This window comes from Theileria equi, chromosome 1 (assembly GCF_000342415.1).
Source record: "Theileria equi strain WA chromosome 1, complete sequence".
Taxonomy (NCBI): domain Eukaryota; phylum Apicomplexa; class Aconoidasida; order Piroplasmida; family Theileriidae; genus Theileria; species Theileria equi.
Window position 1 is genome coordinate 1,846,414 of NC_021366.1, and position 20,552 is coordinate 1,866,965.

The 20,552-nt window shown below is 42.8% G+C and overlaps 9 protein-coding genes across 9 annotated transcripts; 3 read left to right on the forward strand and 6 right to left on the reverse strand.

Annotated features, from left to right (window-relative positions):
• Positions 1 to 71: 71 nt before the first annotated feature.
• Positions 72 to 2,198, forward strand: BEWA_026420 (hypothetical protein; the record flags this gene model as incomplete). The annotated part of the gene is made up of 1 exon (XM_004829402.1): positions 72 to 2,198. The coding sequence occupies one exon, from the start codon at positions 72 to 74 to the stop codon at positions 2,196 to 2,198; it is 2,127 nt and encodes a 708-aa protein (XP_004829459.1).
• Positions 2,199 to 2,224: 26 nt separating this feature from the next.
• Positions 2,225 to 4,232, reverse strand: BEWA_026430 (DnaK family member protein; the record flags this gene model as incomplete). Its single annotated transcript, XM_004829403.1, has 1 exon — positions 2,225 to 4,232. The coding sequence occupies one exon, from the start codon at positions 4,230 to 4,232 to the stop codon at positions 2,259 to 2,261; it is 1,974 nt and encodes a 657-aa protein (XP_004829460.1). The 3' UTR covers positions 2,225 to 2,258.
• Positions 4,233 to 5,940: 1,708 nt separating this feature from the next.
• On the forward strand, positions 5,941 to 7,200 carry BEWA_026440 (hypothetical protein; the record flags this gene model as incomplete). The annotated part of the gene is made up of 1 exon (XM_004829404.1): positions 5,941 to 7,200. The coding sequence occupies one exon, from the start codon at positions 5,941 to 5,943 to the stop codon at positions 7,198 to 7,200; it is 1,260 nt and encodes a 419-aa protein (XP_004829461.1).
• A 433-nt stretch (positions 7,201 to 7,633) lies between these two features.
• BEWA_026450 (hypothetical protein) lies at positions 7,634 to 8,556 on the forward strand (the record flags this gene model as incomplete). Its single annotated transcript, XM_004829405.1, has 2 exons — positions 7,634 to 8,339; positions 8,381 to 8,556. 2 exons carry the CDS (start codon positions 7,634 to 7,636, stop codon positions 8,554 to 8,556), a joined length of 882 nt encoding a protein of 293 aa, XP_004829462.1.
• A 114-nt stretch (positions 8,557 to 8,670) lies between these two features.
• On the reverse strand, positions 8,671 to 10,518 carry BEWA_026460 (mitochondrial ribosomal protein S14 family member protein; the record flags this gene model as incomplete). The annotated part of the gene is made up of 5 exons (XM_004829406.1): positions 8,671 to 8,975; positions 9,356 to 9,475; positions 9,613 to 9,667; positions 10,135 to 10,174; positions 10,283 to 10,518. The coding sequence occupies 5 exons, from the start codon at positions 10,516 to 10,518 to the stop codon at positions 8,671 to 8,673; spliced, it is 756 nt and encodes a 251-aa protein (XP_004829463.1).
• Positions 10,519 to 11,062: 544 nt separating this feature from the next.
• On the reverse strand, positions 11,063 to 14,179 carry BEWA_026470 (hypothetical protein; the record flags this gene model as incomplete). Its single annotated transcript, XM_004829407.1, has 1 exon — positions 11,063 to 14,179. One exon carries the CDS (start codon positions 14,177 to 14,179, stop codon positions 11,063 to 11,065), a length of 3,117 nt encoding a protein of 1,038 aa, XP_004829464.1.
• A 265-nt stretch (positions 14,180 to 14,444) lies between these two features.
• On the reverse strand, positions 14,445 to 15,107 carry BEWA_026480 (hypothetical protein; the record flags this gene model as incomplete). Its single annotated transcript, XM_004829408.1, has 1 exon — positions 14,445 to 15,107. The coding sequence occupies one exon, from the start codon at positions 15,105 to 15,107 to the stop codon at positions 14,445 to 14,447; it is 663 nt and encodes a 220-aa protein (XP_004829465.1).
• A 1,358-nt stretch (positions 15,108 to 16,465) lies between these two features.
• BEWA_026490 (hypothetical protein) lies at positions 16,466 to 18,181 on the reverse strand (the record flags this gene model as incomplete). The annotated part of the gene is made up of 1 exon (XM_004829409.1): positions 16,466 to 18,181. The coding sequence occupies one exon, from the start codon at positions 18,179 to 18,181 to the stop codon at positions 16,466 to 16,468; it is 1,716 nt and encodes a 571-aa protein (XP_004829466.1).
• Positions 18,182 to 18,575: 394 nt separating this feature from the next.
• BEWA_026500 (hypothetical protein) lies at positions 18,576 to 19,814 on the reverse strand (the record flags this gene model as incomplete). Its single annotated transcript, XM_004829410.1, has 1 exon — positions 18,576 to 19,814. The coding sequence occupies one exon, from the start codon at positions 19,812 to 19,814 to the stop codon at positions 18,576 to 18,578; it is 1,239 nt and encodes a 412-aa protein (XP_004829467.1).
• Between the last annotated feature and the right edge of the window lie 738 nt (positions 19,815 to 20,552).

The window sequence follows — 20,552 nt, forward strand, 5'->3', positions numbered from 1 at the left end:
TGAAATTTGGTCCATAGAAGGACCAGCTACTATTGGTGTATAGATTGTCACTCTAAGGATTGGATATACAAATGAGAATAATTAGGCCCACTCATGTTTATATTAAAAGGGTTGTGGCTGTCAAGAGCCCTCACAAGCTCAATGGTTTGATGAAGAAGTTGGCAGTAGCCCATCTCGGAAAGAGTTGCGCAATTAAAGATTTGCTGAATGTGCAGAGAGATGAAGGGGCTTTAGATGTATGCAAGGGAGCATTATTGGATCTTTCATTATATACGGATACACAGGTTGCCCATGCAACCAGCTTTTTTGTGCATCTGGTCACTTGCGGCTTGTGGCGATCACATCCACATGTGCACAGGCTTTTGAGCATTTCAATGTCTCAGAGTGGAAGTAACATTAATCAGAGGTTGATTCTTGAGGCCATGAAGGCGTGCAATGTGGTCCTCTCTACTAAAGGTTTACCTGGGAGTGGTACCCTAGAGACCATCGGGGAGTATATCGAGACTATGCTAGAAAGGGTGGAATCTCCGTGTGCTGATTTTGCAGAGGTCCTATACAGTTTAAAGGTAAAAAATGCACGATTTACAGACTTGTTAGTGAGGGAACTCAAGGAATCTGCAGTTTACATGGACAACTCCAGACTTGTTGGAATTCTGGGATATCTCCTGCATGCAGACTGTCATCCCAGGGAACCCATTTATGATGCCATAAACATTCTATCAGAGTGTAAAGATTGGAACATTTTGCTGCGGGTGATTGACCTCTTGTGGACTTTTAAGGTGGATCATGTTGGATTTATTGAACACGTGGTAAACATGTGCATAGATGAAGATGGCTCAGGTTCACCCATGGACTATTTGGATACAAGAGACATTTGCATGATATTTGATGTAATGGGAGCATTGGGATATGCGCAGGGTAAACTTGCAAATGCATTTTTTTCGAGGTATGGACATGAATCTTGGAAGAATGACTCTGCCTGCAAGATATATAGGAGTACGAAATATTGTACGTCTCTAGATCTTTTGGCTCTTTTGCAAGCTCTAGGAGAGTCTGATTCCACACTGGTGAATTTAGATGCATGGCGTAATACCCTGTTGGTGAACCTTACCCTCCGCTTAAAAAGGATTGAAAGGCACGGGAAAAGGTACGATGCATCTGTATTCACACGTTTATTCTCTCTACTCTCGAGGATGGAGCCTAGACATATTCCACGTAATGAAGCAGTGCATTGGGCTGAATCCGCTCCCTCAACTCTCCACTCTTTGGATGCATCCCTGAGTCTTGTAAATGGATACATAATGTGCCACTACTTTGAGAGCCAGAGCATTAAGCCCATTTTCCAGCATATACATTCCTTGTGTAAATATGCTGCGCAATTACCAGGACTTGTATCGTACATTATACACTCTAGCAAGAGGGGGAGTAAAAATAATGTGCACAGGATAATTCAAGCTGCCCAGGACCGTACTGAAGAGTTTGTCTATGATACGTCCGTAAGATCGAATTACAAGCTTATGAAAAAGTCTGGAATGGTGAAGGAAAAGACAGTTAAATGCTCAATAGATCCTCTAGAGACCCCTCTGGTATACCCTCAAACTGTGCTTCCTGACTCTGCACAGTTTGGCAACCTAATGGAACGCAAGTTTATAAACAGCACAAAAAGGCCGAGCTTACAAGAGTGTTTGTATACACTGAGAAGCCTTTATAGAACTCTGCATATTTACGCATCGCTGCATGGCATAAATAATCTGCCTTTTGAGACCCTTGGGGCGATTCAAGATTTTTTAAAGGCCTATGATACTGCCATAGATCTTCTAGACTCTAAATTTGAGGCAGAGTACAAGTTTGAACCTGCGAAAAATACTAGGAAACGCGAGTATTCAAAAATTCGATTAAATTGGGACCACTTTGTGGAGGACTATCAAGAGGCGATACGAATATCACAAGAGCCAAAATATCGCAAAACCAATTTGGTAATGCCTGATAATGCTGTGTACAAGCAATCGCTACAACTTTTTAATGATGCAATGGGAAGAATTTCAGGAGGAAACACAGGCGTACGCAAAACTCCCAAATCATCAGATATGCACATTCAAGTTGCCAGCTCTTTAAAAGCTTGCACAGACCACGATCTTTACTTTGAAGAACCTGTGGGACCGTATTTTGTGGATATTTTAATGCGAGTTGGACAATGAATGACACTAGGAAAATATACACGTAAAATCTACTACATTTAAAGGTATTCGCTACCCAGTCTATTGTTTGTTCTCAGTATTTCCCTCGCCGGATTGGTTCCCTTCTCCAGACGCGCCGTCAGCCTTGCCTCCGGTAGCTCCTCCTTGTGATCCACTAGCATTGTACATGCTCTGGGATACTCTCCATGATACATCTTGCAAGCTCTTGTGTGCTGCCTTTATGGCATCGACATCTTGGCCACTCATGGCAGTACGAAGTTCAGCTTGCTTGGCTTGAAGCTCTTGCTTATCCTCCTCCTTGATCTTATCAGCAAAGTCAGTGCATTGCTTATCGACAGCGTACAAGAGGGATTCGGCCTCATTCTTGGCATCAGTGCTACGTCTCCTTTCCTCATCTTGAGCTTTGCATGCCTCAGCATCCTTAACCATGCGTTCAACTTCAGCCTCGGAAAGTCCACCGCTAGACTGGATTGTAATCTCCTGCTTCCTTCCACTGGACTTGTCTACAGCAGAAATGTTCATGATACCATTGGCATCTACATCAAATGTGACCTCAATTTGTGGTACACCACGGGGCGCTGGAGGAATTCCAACGAGATCGAATTGTCCAAGAAGTTGGTTGTCTGCAGCCATACCTCTTTCACCCTGGTAGACCTTGATACCAACTTGAGTTTGGTTATCAGCGGCAGTAGAAAAGATCTGGCTCTTTTTAGTGGGAATAGTAGTGTTCCTGTTGATCAAACGTGTGAATACACCACCAAGGGTCTCGATACCGAGAGAAAGAGGGCATACATCCAAAAGGAGCAAGTCCTTGATTTCACCCTTTAGGACACCAGCTTGGATAGCAGCACCCATGGCAACAGCTTCATCTGGGTTAACAGCCCTGGACGGTTCCTTTCCAAAAATTCTCTTGACAACCTCAGATACCTTGGGCATTCTGGTCATGCCTCCGACAAGAATAACATCATTTAGCTCAGAGCTGCTAGCCTGAGCATCTTGCATACATTTTTTGCAGGGTTCTACAGTACCCTCAAGTAAGTCGTTGCAAAGTTCCTCCAATTTTGCTCTTGTAATCTTGCACTGGAGATGTTTTGGACCAGAGGCATCAGCTGTAATAAATGGAAGATTGACCTCAGTCTGGGTCTTGCTGGAGAGTTCTACCTTTGCGGATTCAGCAGCCTCCCTCAACCTTTGTACGGCAAGTTTGTCGTTACGCAAATCCATTCCGTATTGCTTTTTAAATTCCTGCACCAGATACTGCAGAATCCTCTGATCGAAATCTTCACCTCCAAGAGAAGTGTTTCCATTTGTGGCCTTTACCTCAAATACACCGCCAAGAATTTCCAAAACTGAAATATCAAATGTACCACCACCCAAATCGTATACTGCGATTGTCTTTCCATCATGCTTATCAAGTCCAAAGGCCAAAGCGGCAGCAGTTGGCTCGTTGATAATTCTGAGTACATCCAGGCCAGCAATCTTACCAGCATCTTTGGTGGCTTGACGTTGAGAATCGTTAAAGTAGGCAGGGACAGTAATGACAGCCTTGCCAACCTTTCTGCCAAGGTAAGCCTCGGCGGTTTCCTTCATCTTGGCGAGTACTTGGGCACCAATTTGGGATGGAGAATATTGTTTTCCTTGGGCTTCGATCCAGGCATCTCCAGAGGCGGCCCTTACAATTTTGTATGGGAGAGTTGATTGCTCCTTCTTGATTACATCGTCGTCATACTTACGACCAATGAGACGCTTTGTTGCGAATACAGTGTTTTCAGGGTTTGTAACTGCCTGTCTCTTTGCGACAACACCAACTAGACGCTGGCCATCATCAGTAAAGGCCACAATTGAGGGAGTAGTACGCATTCCCTCTGCGTTCTCAATGACTTTTGGAGTGGATCCCTCCATGATTGCAACACAACTGTTGGTGGTACCCAAATCGATACCAACGACATCACCCTGTACCTTGGAGTTGAGCCTTGAGCTAGTATGAATACCGCGCGAAACGCGCAACCCAGATAATAACCGATGAAGCTTCATTTCTATTCCACAAATATTCTGCTTACCTAACCTTGTGTTGAAGATCAGACAGACTGGAGTGTGTTGCTATGGAATCTCAAATGTTCAGGGGACTATATGGGCGTATAACCGCGACTGTTCCTTTCTGAGGGTTTGATTGAGGGCAGATCCTGTATTGCAAGATACACCGCGAAATCTAAGCCGACAAGAGTGTTATAAAGCGTTTGTCGAGTCTAAAATTTACAAATTGGCGGACCAGCGGCCATATATCAGCCATTGGTTGTGGGGAAGGATAGGGCTCAGCCTCTACCGGCAGCTACAGTCTACACAGTGCCGAGAATTTTCCTCCATACCCTCCAAATTTCCTCCTTCTTGGTCTCCGGATCGGGTGTCCCTTTCCTCCTCTAGGCCACAGCGCTGAGTGGGTGTATGGGTTGTCGAGTGGCCATCTATGCTGCAGCAGGGAGTCCCCAGTGAGCGCTTCTCTGCCTTTGTAGGAGATCATGCCAGGGATGGCCCTCGTGGTCTACAGAGGGGACCTTTGCCGACTGGTGTGTAAAGCAGCAAATGTGTGGTTGGGTTCCGCGGAATTTTCCTTCCCTTCATTGTCCCGAGACACTTTTGTCCTTAAACTGTGTGGGTCTCATGCTATCTGTTGCCTGTGATTATTCTTGTTGCTAGACTGAGGCGCCCGTAAACTCGCAGCTCGACGATGGAGAGCTCCCGTGGACTATTTTCGTAATTAATGAAATCTTTAGACATTATGTATCCCCTCGTATCACCACAATAAGCTCCATATGGACCGAAGAATTTTCCTAGCTAGCCATTCTTCCAGGTACCCCTTGCCTATTCCGCCATACAACATCGCCGGTCGTCACACCCTCGACACACTTTGTTTATCCATTAAAATCTCGTTTATAAATGCGAAAATTTTGTGTATTTACCATCTTGTTACTGAATTGCAGCGGTGTTGTGGCTTCCAGCTTTTGTACTCCATTCCTCTGCAGATTATGCTGTAAACCTACGCAAAACGGATGCGTTGAAGGATATTCCAGGGTTTACGGGTCTCTAAACAGTAACAACATCGTATGCCAGGTGAGTGAATTTTCCCGCTAGACAAATCTGGACGTTGAGCCGCCAATGTGAATTAAATACACAAACTTGTAGGAATGTAACTGTGCCAATCCAGAAATAGGTAAGAATGAACTTATCTAGCAAGCGGTAGCAGCCACCTTTGTTGTACTGTCCAGAGTAGACGAGCGGAAGAATGATGATGTTAGCCACATGACAGAAATCTGCAAACCGGTACCATTAATTGACAAGAGGGGATAGTAGTATGTCTACTAAAGGGTAAAGTGAGGTGCTACAAGGTATTGGTATGGAGTTTTCAGGTTTTCTTCACATCCATACTGACCATTCTACTCACACCAGTTGAGACATTAATGGATCGTTAGTATGGGAGACTACTGAGGATGATGGATAGTATAAAGAAAACTATGGAAGGATGACAAGTAGTAGAGGAGTCTGAGGAAGAACTAAAGAATGGAGGTTCTAGTAAAGCTGAAGAATCTACTGCTAGATCTTCTACTGTATGTCATACTAGTTGTAATGCTAGAGGACCCTAAAGAATTTATGCTAAAAATAAAGAACCTGAAACAACTGGATCTGAAGCCCCTTCTCAACCTAAAGGACCTGATCAGATCATCATGGTCTATACGCTCTATCAATGATGGCAGTTCCACAACAAGTGACCATTAAGCTTAAAGAAAACCAAAAGGTAAAAAGTGATGGTACTCCCATATATTATCCATATGGTAGGCTCATTACTGTCACAAGATCTTTATATCCTCCTGGGTCTACACAGGATTTCTACAGCTACACTCATGAATGGAACGGAACAAAACTCAAACTTGCAGAGATACAGGATGATACTGGCGTAAAGATCCAAAGGATTAATGAATACGGTAAAAAGGTACCTTCAGTTTCCGCATATTATTGGAAACATGAAAATGGTACTGATGGTAGGAATCCTAAGAAGGCTCTCATGGTAGAAGTGGTAGAAGAAGGTGGAAAGAAGTACTCTTATTATCTCAGGAATATTAGTGATCCTCCTTGGTTTTCAATATACGGAAATTCTTCTTCGGATCCTCTAGATGCCAAGGAACTTGAAGAGAAACTAGATCAACAAAACTGTAAACTCAACAAAGCAGTCACTATTGACTTATCATACAGTAAATCTACACCGGGAAGAAGATACTGTTGTCCTGCTCATAGTCCTAGAGGTGATAGCGGGAGGGTCTCTGTTACTGTTGAGAAAGTTTCTTGCACATCCCACATCTCAAGTTCTCTTACATACTACAAACATGAGGTTAAAGCTGGTGAATGGAGGGTAGCCGCTATCAAGTACAATGATGGTGGTGGTCGGTCTAGTGGTAAAAGAAGGAAGAGAGTGAATATTCCTGGCCTCAAATTACCTACCAAAGATTCAGTAAAAATTACGGTTCATGTCTTTTATTGTAATGGGAGTGATCCGAAGCTTATATATGTGGAATATAGTGGTGGACAAGATGTAAAGGGATGGTACCGGAAAGATACTACAGATGGGTGGATAAAAGTCTCTGGTATATCTGAGAATATAACACCAGATGAGTTAAGTAAGACTGCAAACTGTAGTCACGATGACTTTAAACAACTTGTGACCGCACTAGGTTGTAACAACTACTCAAATTGTGTTAATTCTGGTGGTAGTAAACCTGAAACTGATGAATCTCTAGAAAATGCTGAACAGAATACTACTGACCAGGTTCCTGATACAGAGTCCGAGACTAAACAATCAGTTCAAGGTAAGGGTCCTGGACTTTCTGAAGGAGCTAAAGCAGGAATTGGTGTTGGAAGTACCGTCGGTGGAGGAAGTGCTATAGGTTTTGGAATCTGGAAAGGACCTGATATAATGAGAGATATAATTTCAGTACTAAGGACTCTTATTTAGAGTAATCCAGTACCCTTGGTAGCTAGTAGAGACACTCCCCTCTCTGTACTACTCTCTTGTTGGTATACTGGAATGCTAGGATTCAGAGACATTCTTGTTAGGTACACATACCAAAGTCATCCTCCTCTTTGATCATTTTCAATACTCATTCTGATCATGACATCTTCTACCAAACACTACTCCGGACATTAATTCTCCCTGTTCCTACACTCGCTTTCACATACATGTACAGGCTGTGGATGGGTTGGAATGAAGTTTAGGCGTGTGGAATGCACACCTTGTGAAAGAATTCAGTACCTTAACCAAGTGTAAGTTTTTAACATCTGGAACATTGTTCTAACAGGAATCCTGATCTTCCAATTTCTGGATGTGGTGAGGCAGTTGTAAGTGGAGCTCTGGTTTACACGAGTTAGGTTGCTTAAAACGAATAACTATGGAAAGAACTATAATATACTACCATCGGCACTGGTTACCTGGAAAAACCATAGAGTGTATATTGGAGCCTCAGGTACTCCACATATGCTTAATGAGACGTATTCACTCACTTAAAATCGTCTTGAAACCATCAATATACGATGATTTTATGCACTCTGAACTTCCAGCTGCCCTGGTTCCTATGTCAAAGGTTCCTCTAAGCCAAGATAAGCTTTTGACACATTTACGACAAACTATAGATTATGGCAGGCAGATGGCAGAGGATATGGATGCTGGGATAGAAGTACGGAATGTCTCTATGGATGATAATCCAGAAGTTGATTCTCAAAATGCGTACATTGGAAAGATCCATTCCAATACGCTGACATACATTTTGAATACATACATCAGCACACATTTGAGATATGCCGTACTTTACCTACTTTGGCTGCATCCTTTGATATCGCAATTTACCTCGGCTGTGATGCTTGCATCCGTACCCCTCCCTTACGGATATTACGAGTTTTATAAAAAGAGAAAGAGGATAAAAAACAAGTGCAGGGAGTATGGTTATTACACTTTTGAACACACACTCCGGGAGCTCGTGATTATTCTCCACGCTATTAAAAAGTGCCTAACTTTTGGCACTGAAAAGGGTTTGATAAATATGGAGGAAGGGTCTATTTTTTCAAACTTGGCAACTCTCTTCAGTATCCCCTGTAAAGGTATTTTTCTTACATTGTTGCATACTCTAATGAATGTATAGATGTCAAGGAAATTCTGGATTTGCACTCGCAGTTTTCCGGTCTAAAGAGGTACTGCATCAAGGTTAACAACGAGTACAATGTCGTTTCTCTAAAACCTCCATTTCTATCCGGAGACACAGTATCCGTCAATGGCTTTGGAGGAACGTACTTTTCGAAACTTTTCGAATGGTTTTAATATCGCCAACTATTGGAATAATTTGTAGAATATGTATGTCAATATTCGTTACAATATGAACTACTATACATGCGATAGATCTTTACAAGTGATTCTGATGAATGAAGTTCCAAATCATCTGAACAAGTCCGGTCGGTACCCAAACCTCTTTAGCCAACCCTCCCGTGCAACTTGTGAAAAGGCCATTTTGGACATTCGAGTAAATCTGAATATACCACGGGCATAACCTCCAGATATACATCTCATCCTTATCCTATACAAACCGACCTTGTTATCGATTGGAATGTGTCCCTTGAGTCCAAAGTTTGCATACACATTCTTGTACACCCGTGTGTTTACCTCAGACTCTCTAAAGAGACGACGGGAAAGATGGTCTCGCTGAACCCAGTTCTTGAACGAAGGAAATGCTACAGGGGGATCTAAAATAACCGGTCCTGGATTTCTTGCAGCCATACTTCAACCTAAATAGAGAAATTATGTTTGAAAGTGAATTTTGAGTGGATAATTGGTGGTTATGACATGAATTAAATGGAGAGTATTGGAATGTGTCAATGTGATAGGGAGATGTAATAGTCTATAGTCCATCTTCCTCAGTATCCATCCATGGTAGTACTCCATAAGACTAACTACTCAGTATAGATTCCCTAGTCTCCATACTGGAGTGCTTCCAGGAGAACCTCCATAGAGTCTCATATTTGTCTAACCCAAGGGTCTCCGTAGAGTCGTCATGAGTATCATTAGTATCATTAGATCAGGCGTACACGAGGGTCTCTATAACATCGTTTGTAGATCCACAAACCTAATCCAATAAGACCACCAGCTACACCTGTTACAAGAAAAGCAATTCCAAGACATTGCCAATTAGAAGAGTTTCCATTAGATCCAGCACCATACAGGCTAGCACCAATACCAGCGAGAACTGCGGCACCAATTAACAGTAGAGTGTCCTTCTTCATCAGCTTTAGTAATAGCAGGTGACATTCTCCTAGCTCCTAGTCTTCGAAGTAGTAGGCTTATTTATGAAAAGTAGGAGAAGCCATGACAAACTACATTAACCTTGTATACTCCAGTAGAGGTATCTCAATACGATCAAATTGCGATTCATATCAGTCTATAGTATGAGTAAGAGAATAGAACTGATGAGAGTAATTGTCCTTCCACAGGAACCATACCCATCATCCAATAGTACTTCCTCACTCAGCATCCTCATCCATACATTCATCCTCCCTCATGACTAACTCACCGTCAGAGAGACTATCCACAGAATAAGATGAATAGCCCAATGCCGATTATCTCATGGCAACAGTCATCCAGTAAGTCTTGTGAACACAGAAGCTCCTATACTGCGCATACTCGCCTAGCTCACTACGTTCGCTATACACTCCCTTATCCCTAAAATACGCGGAACCCCTGCCATGTTTCGACCCTCATCAATAATTTTATACCAAAATAAACTACGAAGAGCGGCCAGGATCACCAAACTCTGCGATTTCCTGGCCATTGTCATTGGCCAAACTCCAAACTTTCGTTCCGTCGTTCCATACCCTCATCTCAGATCCATTCCCTAAAAACACTTACCTGTTCGTGTAAATGTGTTTCTTTCGAGAAGATTTTGCCGCTAAATTTGAAATATTGAGAGACAGAGCTGCGTGAGAACTAATAACACGTTAAATGCACAAATCCTCACCTATCGCTCCGTTAAATGAATGATGGAATGTAGAAAAACACAAAAAATGGTCTGTGAGACCATAAAGTTAATCCGACGGAAACTTGTGGACCACCCGGTCCCCATGGCTCTCCTCTCTTACACATTCGCTCTCTTTCCGGTTTTTTGACCTTCCTCATGGTCTGGCAGTCTGTTGTGCTTGATAAAGTGTATGAATCAAAGTGTGGAGCTCTGGGTGCCTGTAATGGACGAGAAATTCCAAAGGGTGTTGCTGGCCTAAATTGTAACTTTGTCATTTTTGGATCTATATTGTCCCTGTTCCTGGTTATAGAGTATGTAATATGCCAATTAGTGGATGAAGGAGCCAAATTAGTGCCAAACTGACGTAGAATTTAATCCAGGAGAGAACGTACGTGAGCCATAAAATGACCCTTTTGACCATTTCCATCAATACATGCCATGATAATGAATCAGTAACAGAGTTAAAAAACACGAGAAAGAATTTGATGAACCAGTTAGCCCCTAAATTCCGGCTTTAAGGTAATTACCTTAATCTGCTTTCCGTCCCTTTCCTCTTGGACCATTGTACACTTCTTCTTTATAAATTCCTGAATAGCTCTAAAATCGTCGTTCTTTTCCTTGATGTTAAAGTTGCCGAGGATTTCCTAAATTTTTGTGTAATTGTGCAAATGTATGATTAGGTGAGTTTATAGTTCAAGATTGGCAGTTTGTAGAAGTTACAAAGGTAAATGCATCATAGAGTTCCTCATTGCATCGCTCTCCAAGACCAACTACTCAGTATAGACTCTCTAGTCTCCCTAAGTATCCATCCATAGAATCCTAAATCTGCCTAACCCAAGGATCTCCTTTAGAACGTTTAAATGCCCACCAACCAAGTCCAGTAAGAGAACCAGATACAACACCAACTCCAGTCAGAACAGTAGGGATAGATTTTTCATGAGAAGTCCAAAAAGAGTTTGGAGAAGATTCATGACCAGGAAAGCCACCTCCAGATTGAGCAGAAGCAGTTTGAGTAATAGTAGATCCTTGAGGATCAGAGTCAGTAGTATCTTGAGGAGCTTCAGGTTTATCAGTAAGTTTTTCAGTAGAAGCAGAAGGAACAGTATTTCTACTAACAGTTCGACTACCATCAGAGCCTAGTCCTTTACCACTTTCAGGTTGATTTCCAAGATGAGCATCACTATCGCCACTACTATGTTGATCGACTCTAGCTTCACCATCAGGTTGAGGAAGATGACCTTTAGCTTCAGCTTCTTCACCAACACCAGCAGAAGTATGAGGAGTAGTATAAGCTTGTGGCTGAGATGAGAGATCAGGAGATTGAGTAGCTTTACCAGCACTAGCATCAGTTTTAGCAGGAAGACCAGCAGCTTGTAGACCTAGAGAAGCAGCCATTTTACCAGGTTCACAAGTATGCACTATAGCACCTTGAATAGAAATTCCACAAGCATTAGTAGTTTGGAGAGATTGGCCATCAGGTTGTTGAAGAGCTATAGGTACTCCAGGAGGAGAGAAAGTAGGGAGAGGAACATCGAGTTCAATAGAAGGAAGAGTATCATCCGGATTATTTTCTTCTATAGTATACTGCGATTTAGGGCCATCTATGACAAGGCTTGTTCTACGTAGAGAAGGGTATTCCAGGGAACCATCAAAGGTAATGGGTATATCCTGGGATTCTCCGACGATGTTAGTTAGATCAGCAATAGGATGAGTACCTCCAGGTAGAGTAGGAAGTGGTGGATCAAGATATTCTGTAGGTACAAAGGGAATAAATCCTTGCACAGTAGGTCTAGGAAGTCTATGCGTAATCGGTTTCACCACACTACCATATTCCTCAACGAAATTTCCATGTATAGCCTGTTCTACAGTCTTACCATGCTCCTCAAAGAAAATCCCCGAGCCATAAGTTACTGATGGAGGAATATGAACTAGAGGTGGTGGTAGAGGTCCGGTATCAGAATCACCTCGGATAGTAGATTCAGCTTCTCTACCAGCGTATCCTTCTGCACCATCTCTAGAACAATCTCCACTCTCTCTTTCCTCAGCTGCTCTACGTTCTTCAACTTTTTGTCTTAATCTTTCAGCATCTATAGCATCTTCAGCCATTTGAGCCACTGGAGTACCTTGTAGGAGAATCTTAGTCTCAGACTCTGTATCAGGAACTTGCTCGGATGGGATATTAGCAACCTTTTGTTCTGGAGCAAGAGTTCTACCACTAGCCCATTCAAGAAGTTCCTTCGTAACACTTAGTCCAACTCCAGCAGCTGCAATTGATCCCAAATTGATAAGAGTATCAACCGCTTCACGTAGTGTTTCTTTAAGTTCAGCAGCTTTAGCTTTCTGTCGTTCTTCCTCTGCTATCTTTTCTTTTTCCATTCTTTCCCTCTCCTCAGCCTGTTTTTTCTTCTCTTCAGCTAGTTTCCTTTCTCTCTCTATCTCTTCTGGACACTTAAGTTGTAGCTTCTCCTTAATATCATCTAGAATAGGTTTAAGAGTAGTACCACCAACCGTTTTTGGATCCCTATTTTTTATCTTATCAGAGTTATCTTCATCCCATTGAGTACCATCATTATTCTTATTCTTGTACCACTTCCTAGAACTTTTATCACTACTGTTCACATAAACCAGAAGGGGTATGTTTATAAGAGAGTCATCAGGAGACTTTTGACTACATTCTGGAAAGAATACTACTACCTCCGTAACATCCCATATTGGAAATGTCACATTTTTCTTGGGACCCTTAGTGAAACCAGTTATTGTAAATTTGCCTCCTGCCTTACCGTAGGTGTGCCTCCGAGCAGTATAGCTTGTTAACCCGGGTATAGCATTACTATACTTTTCAACCTTTACTTTATCAGGACACTTTCCCTTCTTACATCCTTCCTTTATACAGTATGGGTTAGGATAACTCTTCTCTTCGGAAACATCTATGACCACTGGTCTGAAAAATTTGCATTTTTGTTTGTGAAGTTGTTCCTCAAGTTTTTTTCCAGAAAGGACTTTTGGTTCACCATTATCAAGGATCATACTCCACTCACTGTTATCCGGTGTTCCATCATTTCCAAGAGAAACTTGCGTGCCTCTATAACCCACACCTCCAACAACAACCTCCATAAGTAGGGGCTTGGTTCGTTGTGGATCCATATTCCAGTAGTAGACTGTGAGATGAGGAGTTAGACTAGCATCAAGTGGAATGGGTTCGCCATCATCTCCTTCATTTTCACCACCTAATTTAAGAAGAGTCTTGTCATACCTAACAAAGTTTATATCACTACCATACGTATGTCTGTACTTTTTATACCCGGAAAAATCAGCTATAGTCTCAGAACTAACCGTAGCATTTTCTTTTCTGCAGACAGGACAACGGTAGGAAGTATCTGCATCACTCTTAAAAATATCAACTGCGTGAAGATTGTGGAGTTTGCAAGTGAGCCTGTTAAGCTCTTTCTTAAGTTCTTCGCTTTTTGGATTACCACGTCCATCGTAAAACTTACTTCCATCTTTTATCTCCTTCCATTTAGTATTTGGTTTCCAGATAATTCCCTCATCTTCATATTGTTCGTCAGTGTCTTTATCCTTTACATCCGCATTGAAGTACCAATGCTCTTCAGTTCTGCTTTTTATTCTAAGTAGAAGGGGCTTCTCTATATAATCCTTCTTACTGTCTTCATAAGTTTCACTGTAATATACGGATATGTCATTTATCCTGCGTTCCTTAGTAAGGCTAGATCCTCCATATGAAATAGTAAGAACTTGTCCATCGTAATGTAAATTCTGAATTACAAAAGTTCCTGAATAGTGTCTACATACTCTGTAATGTGGATCCTTATTATCGTATACATCCGTTAGAGAAGCATAAAAGTTGTGGTGTTTTTTGCATTTTTTAGTTCTTGCAAAACCCTTCTCTCCCTCTGGACATTTGTACTTGATATTCATTTAGGACACTCATTATGTCACCTTATAGTTCCCTACATTGCATGCCTTAAATTTGTGCCATAGTACTATTTCACATCTAGTTACATCCATTCATTCATCCTCCCTCACAACTAGCTCACTGTCAGAGACTATCCAGTCTAGTCAAAAGGGTTTTCTATGGAAAGTTCTGATCTGACTCATTTAAAGACCCCAAACACATTACATTTTCCACTCAATCCTTCAAAGATTCTAAATTATGGAATCGCGCTTCTACCATTTCTCTGACTTAAGCCATTTTGGTAACCATATAATAAAAATTCCATGTGCCAATCTTGAACTGTAACTCGTGTGCAAAACGTACCTTTACAGTAACACGTCCCATGTTCTGCTTTAAGAATCTCATAATCTTCTCTTCAAACCCACTGGGTTTCTCTTCTACCTTGGGTTTTTTGGCCGAGCTTTTAGCCTTGTCTTGCGATTTAGTCCTGGAACCCACAGAAACTTGAGACCCAGTATCCTCGCAATCCGAGTACTGCTTCAGCTCATCATCAGCTTCTCGTTCCTCTTGCTGCGCCAGCAAACTCTTTAGCCTGTGTCCGTAGATGGACAATGTCTGATATCCGAATGGATCCTCAGAGACTTCAGTTTTTGTCTGTGGGTACATTTCTTCATCATCGCTGGGCACATCACCGTCATAATCCCATCCAATATTTCCAGATGTCACAAGTCTCTTTCGTGTCTTGGAAGGGTCCTTTTTACCATCTAAAGCACTGGATGGAGTAGTGTCATCAGCCTTTGCGAGCTTCATTAGACGCTCCTCAATCTTGTCCTCCGCCGTATTATCAAATGTATCTGGATGCGATTTTAGTGGAACAAACTGTTCCAATGTAAGATAATGTGAAATTGGGGTCACGAGGAGCGTGTTCTTGTCCTCATGCTCTGTAACCATAAAGTAGCAGTCGGTGTCAACTTGACATCTTCTAGACCTAAACTCTTTACCCGGTGTCTTGTCGGCCTAATAATGGATGTAAGAGGATGAATGTGGAGGCGATATCAACGAACCTGCACGGACTTCCAGCTGACGGAAAGGTCTGAAAGCTTTGCTTCCTTATCCTACAGGCGCATTATTTCTGGCTTATATGAATGGTGGATGGAGTAGAAATGCACAAAATAAACAAACCGTTGCAACTAGAGAGTCAAAGACAAAATCTTTGGTTAAATCTGGAGTCGTAACAACTGCCACTGGCCGAGACTGGGAGGCGTCCAGCCTCAACTTGACGTCAAACCCCTCGTCCTTTGCCCTTTTCTGAACGTTTTGTGTGTAATTGATGAGTTGATAAGTAGCGGCTAAACCCGGAGGAACCAAAGGTCAGCGTCCGGGAACCTCCACCTCTCTGCCACCGCAGCATCTGCGAATTTGAAGTATGATGCAAGTCAGAGAGTGCCAGAGATGCTGTATCAGCGCTCCCCTGGAGAGTAGAGGCGAGGCAAAGTTCATGGTCCACGTTCTCCAAATTACGGGCATGAAAAGTACATGTGTTGAGAAGTTTCATGACCTTTTATCATTATAATGCGCTGGGGGAGTTAAAATCCAGAAAACTTACGATTTCGTCGTCCTCGTCGCGGTCCTGCCTCGCGAAGCGCCCTAAAACGTCCCCCGGGCTGTTCATTAACAAATTCATTTCCATTTATAGGCCTTTTATGTGTTCATCTATGAAATGTTGAGGTTTTGGCCAAAATTAATGGAAAATGAAGGAGTTGGAAATCGCTCCTCTCCCTACAGGGGAAGAGCCAATCTCCCGGCTGGACCTTCATGTAGCCTTTTTAGGCACTTTTGTGGTCTCATTGTCATCTATTTTGGCTGTATTTGCGGGTATTTGTCGGAAGGACCACCCAAAGGAAGGAATGGGCCGCTATGTCTCTGCCAATTTTGGCAGAGCCTCTCTACAGTTGTGGCTTGTATCTCACTTTATCCCGTACCTCTGAGTTCCCTCTGTCTCTATTATGCATTATATGCATGTTTGGGAACCATTAGTGCCACCAGTTTGTCGTGGAATTGTCAAGAAGTCATGTGGATACGAACAAAGTTGTCCCTGCAAATCCACAATCTTCGTCCTCAGATGACTACTTATACACATGGAAAACCTGCATGATGCTAGTACAGCAGAGAGGACAAGTGGAACCACCGAGAAACTGAGAACAAACATGCATGCAGACCAGAACATTAGTGTATACAAAGACAACTACATTGAGTGCTACCAGGTCGTGATTAGCCTCTGGCATTACGTCGGTTATACCAACGCGAAACTACAACATTAAAAAACCAAGTGTGAATGAAACTATGAGTGCAGTTGGGAACTTGAATCCACTCACAGTTGGGATGTATTTCTCCATGAAGCCTGTGCGTTTGATCAAGCGCAACTTTGAAAGGAAAGGAATCTCCGAAACATGTATCCAGTCACGTCCGTTGTTAATGTGGAAGTTGCGAATGGTCACATCTTGATTTTTTATAAAGAGCTCCAAAAGTGCACTTTCACCATCCTTGTCGATAATGGAGGCTGATACGCAGTAGTCGTTTCCAAAGGATGACCAGATGGGTTTAGATCCACAAAACACAGAGGTAATGCGGACGTTTGGTTGAGAGTTGTAAATGATGTTTGGGTAGCCAAACTCGTGAGCATCAATAGTCTCAACAATCTCCTCTGGAGGATATGAACTGCAGACGTCAATCGAGGCATAAGTAATGATTTTCGCCTCCAAAGCCCTATAGAAACCCTCCCTGTCAACGCTCTGCCATCCATAATCTCCAGTGTAATAAAAGTTCATTGCCCTTCTACCTTCGTGGTTCACAACGGTCATTTGGATAAACATGGCGCCGTTGCTTCTGCAGTGCAAAATCAAGTCCAAGCAGTTCTCATGGGAGTTGTCCCAGATGGGAATTTCGCCATCGACGATGCGTATCAACATCTCCTTTGAGTTGTACCTCAGGGTGATGTGGCCAAATGGGCCAATGCTCACGTTCCTGAGGGCGTCGTTGATGTCCAAAACTCCATCTATGGCAATTAACGATGTGTTCAAACTCTTGAGTCCGGCATTGTACTCGGACTCGGAGATAACCTCCCAGAAGTTACTGACCTTGGCGAAGTAGTCCATGGCTACTTTCTCATCGGAATCCTCCGAAATGACAGAGATGAAGAGGGGGAATGTGACTGGAGCGAATGAGCACTGCAAGATCTTCCTTTCCTTGTGGTATCCAGTCCATACGAGAGTACCGGCATCGAGCAACTCTATGATTTCGAACTTGTCCTTTGGCTCGATAGTGGTAACCTCCAAACCCTCAATGATTGTTCTAGAGATGTTGCATGCGATCTTGTTGATGTTGCGGATGTCTAGCATTACATGTGGGTGAATTCCCGTCTGCTGGATGAAGGACACAAAGGTCTCCTCGTCAATGTTCACCCAGTCTTCGCCGAAGCTCGTGTAGAAACGAGTCTCTATGATCATGTCAATGGTCCTAATCTTGAGGATAATGAGCACAGGCTCAGTGAAGGAGGTCTTTGTGATGCTGATGCATTCATCTCCTGGGTTCTTCCAGATGATCTTGTCGTTGTAGCTGACCGAGAGGATGGGATTCTCAATAGAGGGCGTGAATACCGTTACAGGAGTGCCGTAAAGCTCTCCGCACTTCACGGGGTAACTCTCAAGACGCGCAACATCAATTGAGAATGTGTCGATGGAGTGAGGAATGATATCCTCGAAAGTTTTGGACTCGTAAATGAATCCACGAGCGCATGTAAACAGAGAACAAAGGATCAAAATTGCCTTCATCCTTGATGTTTGTTGATTACCAAGTGAATCAAAAGTCGTTCCCTTCCTATGGGGTAAAATAACAAGTCGACCACCCTGCGTTGCCACTCCTGCGTGTACAGCTTTTGGTGCCTTTTGTCTATTCTCTGGGCGTCCAGACGTCCAGTGTATGATGGTTTCTTGGTTTTGCTGCTGAGGGGGTGGATTCCCCCTCATTCTGCCAAGTGTCGCGGAGGAGCATAATGTGCGTGGAAGGGGCGGAATTCCTCGCGTTGTAGCCGAGGAAATCGTTCCTCCGGGTCACACTCTCACAGATAGTCTACTGTGTGGTCAGAAGGAGGCGTTTAGACATTTCCCGCTCCTACACATGATGTGATTCTGTCTTCCTGTGCTCTCTATACTCTCCAGAATATCCCTCATTTAGAGACTCCCTGCGGTAGTTTGGTTTTGTCTATGGATCTAGGGACCTACCGGGTGGTCATAAATGGTTCCAGTTCGTCTCCCAGAGGTCGCCATAGAACTCCTGCTAGTCGCTTAGTCCCTCATTCTTCGGGACTCATTCCTCTTCATGCTATGGACGTAGCCGCCCATTTGTTCACCCTGCTAAGGGCTATAGACTACTTTTAAAGAAACACTTTGTCACATTGAACAGTTTAAACGCTGCAAAAGATAATAGAGCTATTCCGATGCTAGTGCCAATTGTCCCGACTATTATTCCTCCGATGTTGTGGGACCGGCTAGTCTCGCTCCCGGAACTCATGGAGAGCTTTTGGGGACTCTTTGTGGGTAAGTCTTCTTCTTGACTCTTCATTCTCTCAAGTTGCGTCCTCAATTCTTCGCCAACAAGTGGTCTAGCATCCTCTCCTGGTCGATTAAGCTCTGTCCATGCAGCTTTGTTTTTACTTCTCTTATAGTACTTGAATGTGGTACCACCCTGTGATTTAAGTTCAATCAGGAGGGGTATACCGATAGGATTGTGTCCATCGTAAAAAGCAGATATACTCTCCAATTTCTCACCGGACTTTATACCATTCAGCCTAGTTTGACCATGCTTGTCATTCTTGACTGTAAATGGTCCAAACGGGACTTTGGTATGCTTGAGTCTTACATACGCATCAGTGATGGATTCAGAAACTCCAAAGTATGTGGTATTTCCGGCGGGATTGTATGGCCTACTCTCCTTGAGGTTGATGGTAACACGTGGGACTAGAGTTTTTTTGAGGACCTTCTGTATCTCCCTAGGGTCATAGTCCCTGGACAATTTTCGGTTTACAAGAGGTCTCCAGTGTAAATCTCCGCAGTGTCTTTTAAACCAGAGTTTGGATCCCTCATACTCGTAGCATAAGAGAGGAGGATTGCATGGTCCCCCGGTCCGCCAAAAGAGATGTACCTCGTTCACATACCTTGGAGCTGAGAGGATAGTAAGATCATTCCTTTTAATGTTACCGATGTAACCGCGAGATGTCGTATGAATGTCCTCTGTATAGTGATATGTGTCCTCTTTGGAAACATCATGGAGAATATCTATAGTCCTGTATTGACAGGCAGCACAAAAGTATAAATTTCCAAAACTCGCACCTATTTCAATGTTAACCAAGTGGAGGTGGTTCCAGGTGCAGTTTAATCCGTCAAGTCTCTCTAGTAAATTACGAGGAGTTATGGTTGGGTTCCTTTTCCAGTCGATTCCGTTGTTTGTTATATAATATTCATCGTCGCTTCCCAGCTGTATGATGAGAGGTTTATCGTCTCTGGAATGCCAGAAGAAAACTGAGACCGTATAAATGTCCTTTATGTCATCATGTATATTTGCATGTTTGATCCTAGAATTGGTGATTGCCCTAATCTTCATCCATTTTCTGGAATATGTGTGACCTTTGTGTATCCCATTAGAGTCGCTCCATCGTTTGATTTTGGGTTATTCTCCGTGCAAATTGTGACGTTCTTATAGTGGTCCATCTGGCCAATGTCTATCTCAATTTCCATTAGGATCTCTCTAGCAACTTATTCCGTAACACAGGTGTTGCATGGCTGATTATTCAGTGAAGTGACACTATTAAAGGTTTTTGGAGGTAGCTACGTCAACGGATAGTCTCGGAGACCTCTAGCAGCTGTCCCCATTGCATCCTGCTACTCTCTACCCATCGTTTATATCTCTCTAGTCTAGACTCTTGGTAGATTTTTAGTACTAGTAGATGAATTATAATGGATATAAAAGTACATGCAGTAAGTTTGGCGGAGATTTCCAGTGTAAGGGTCGCATAGAGTGCCTGAGAACTTTTTACCATCCGCATATTCATCATGTTCTGGTTATGATTCTCGGAACTCTATGCGACCTTTACACTGATAAAACTGAGAAGCGTCTATCATTATTTCTACGGTCTCCCTGGTTAAAGACCTCGATTGTCATGCATGAGCAAATCACATGTCTAGAGGGGAACCAAAAGACGTAACTCCTTTGACTCATGGAGAACAAAAATCTAGACTGTAAAAACGCTATACAAGACCTTAAAAAGACATGTCATTTGTCATGAATACAAAATCTTAAAATTAAACTTTAAAATGTCTGAAACTGCATTAATGTGGGCAA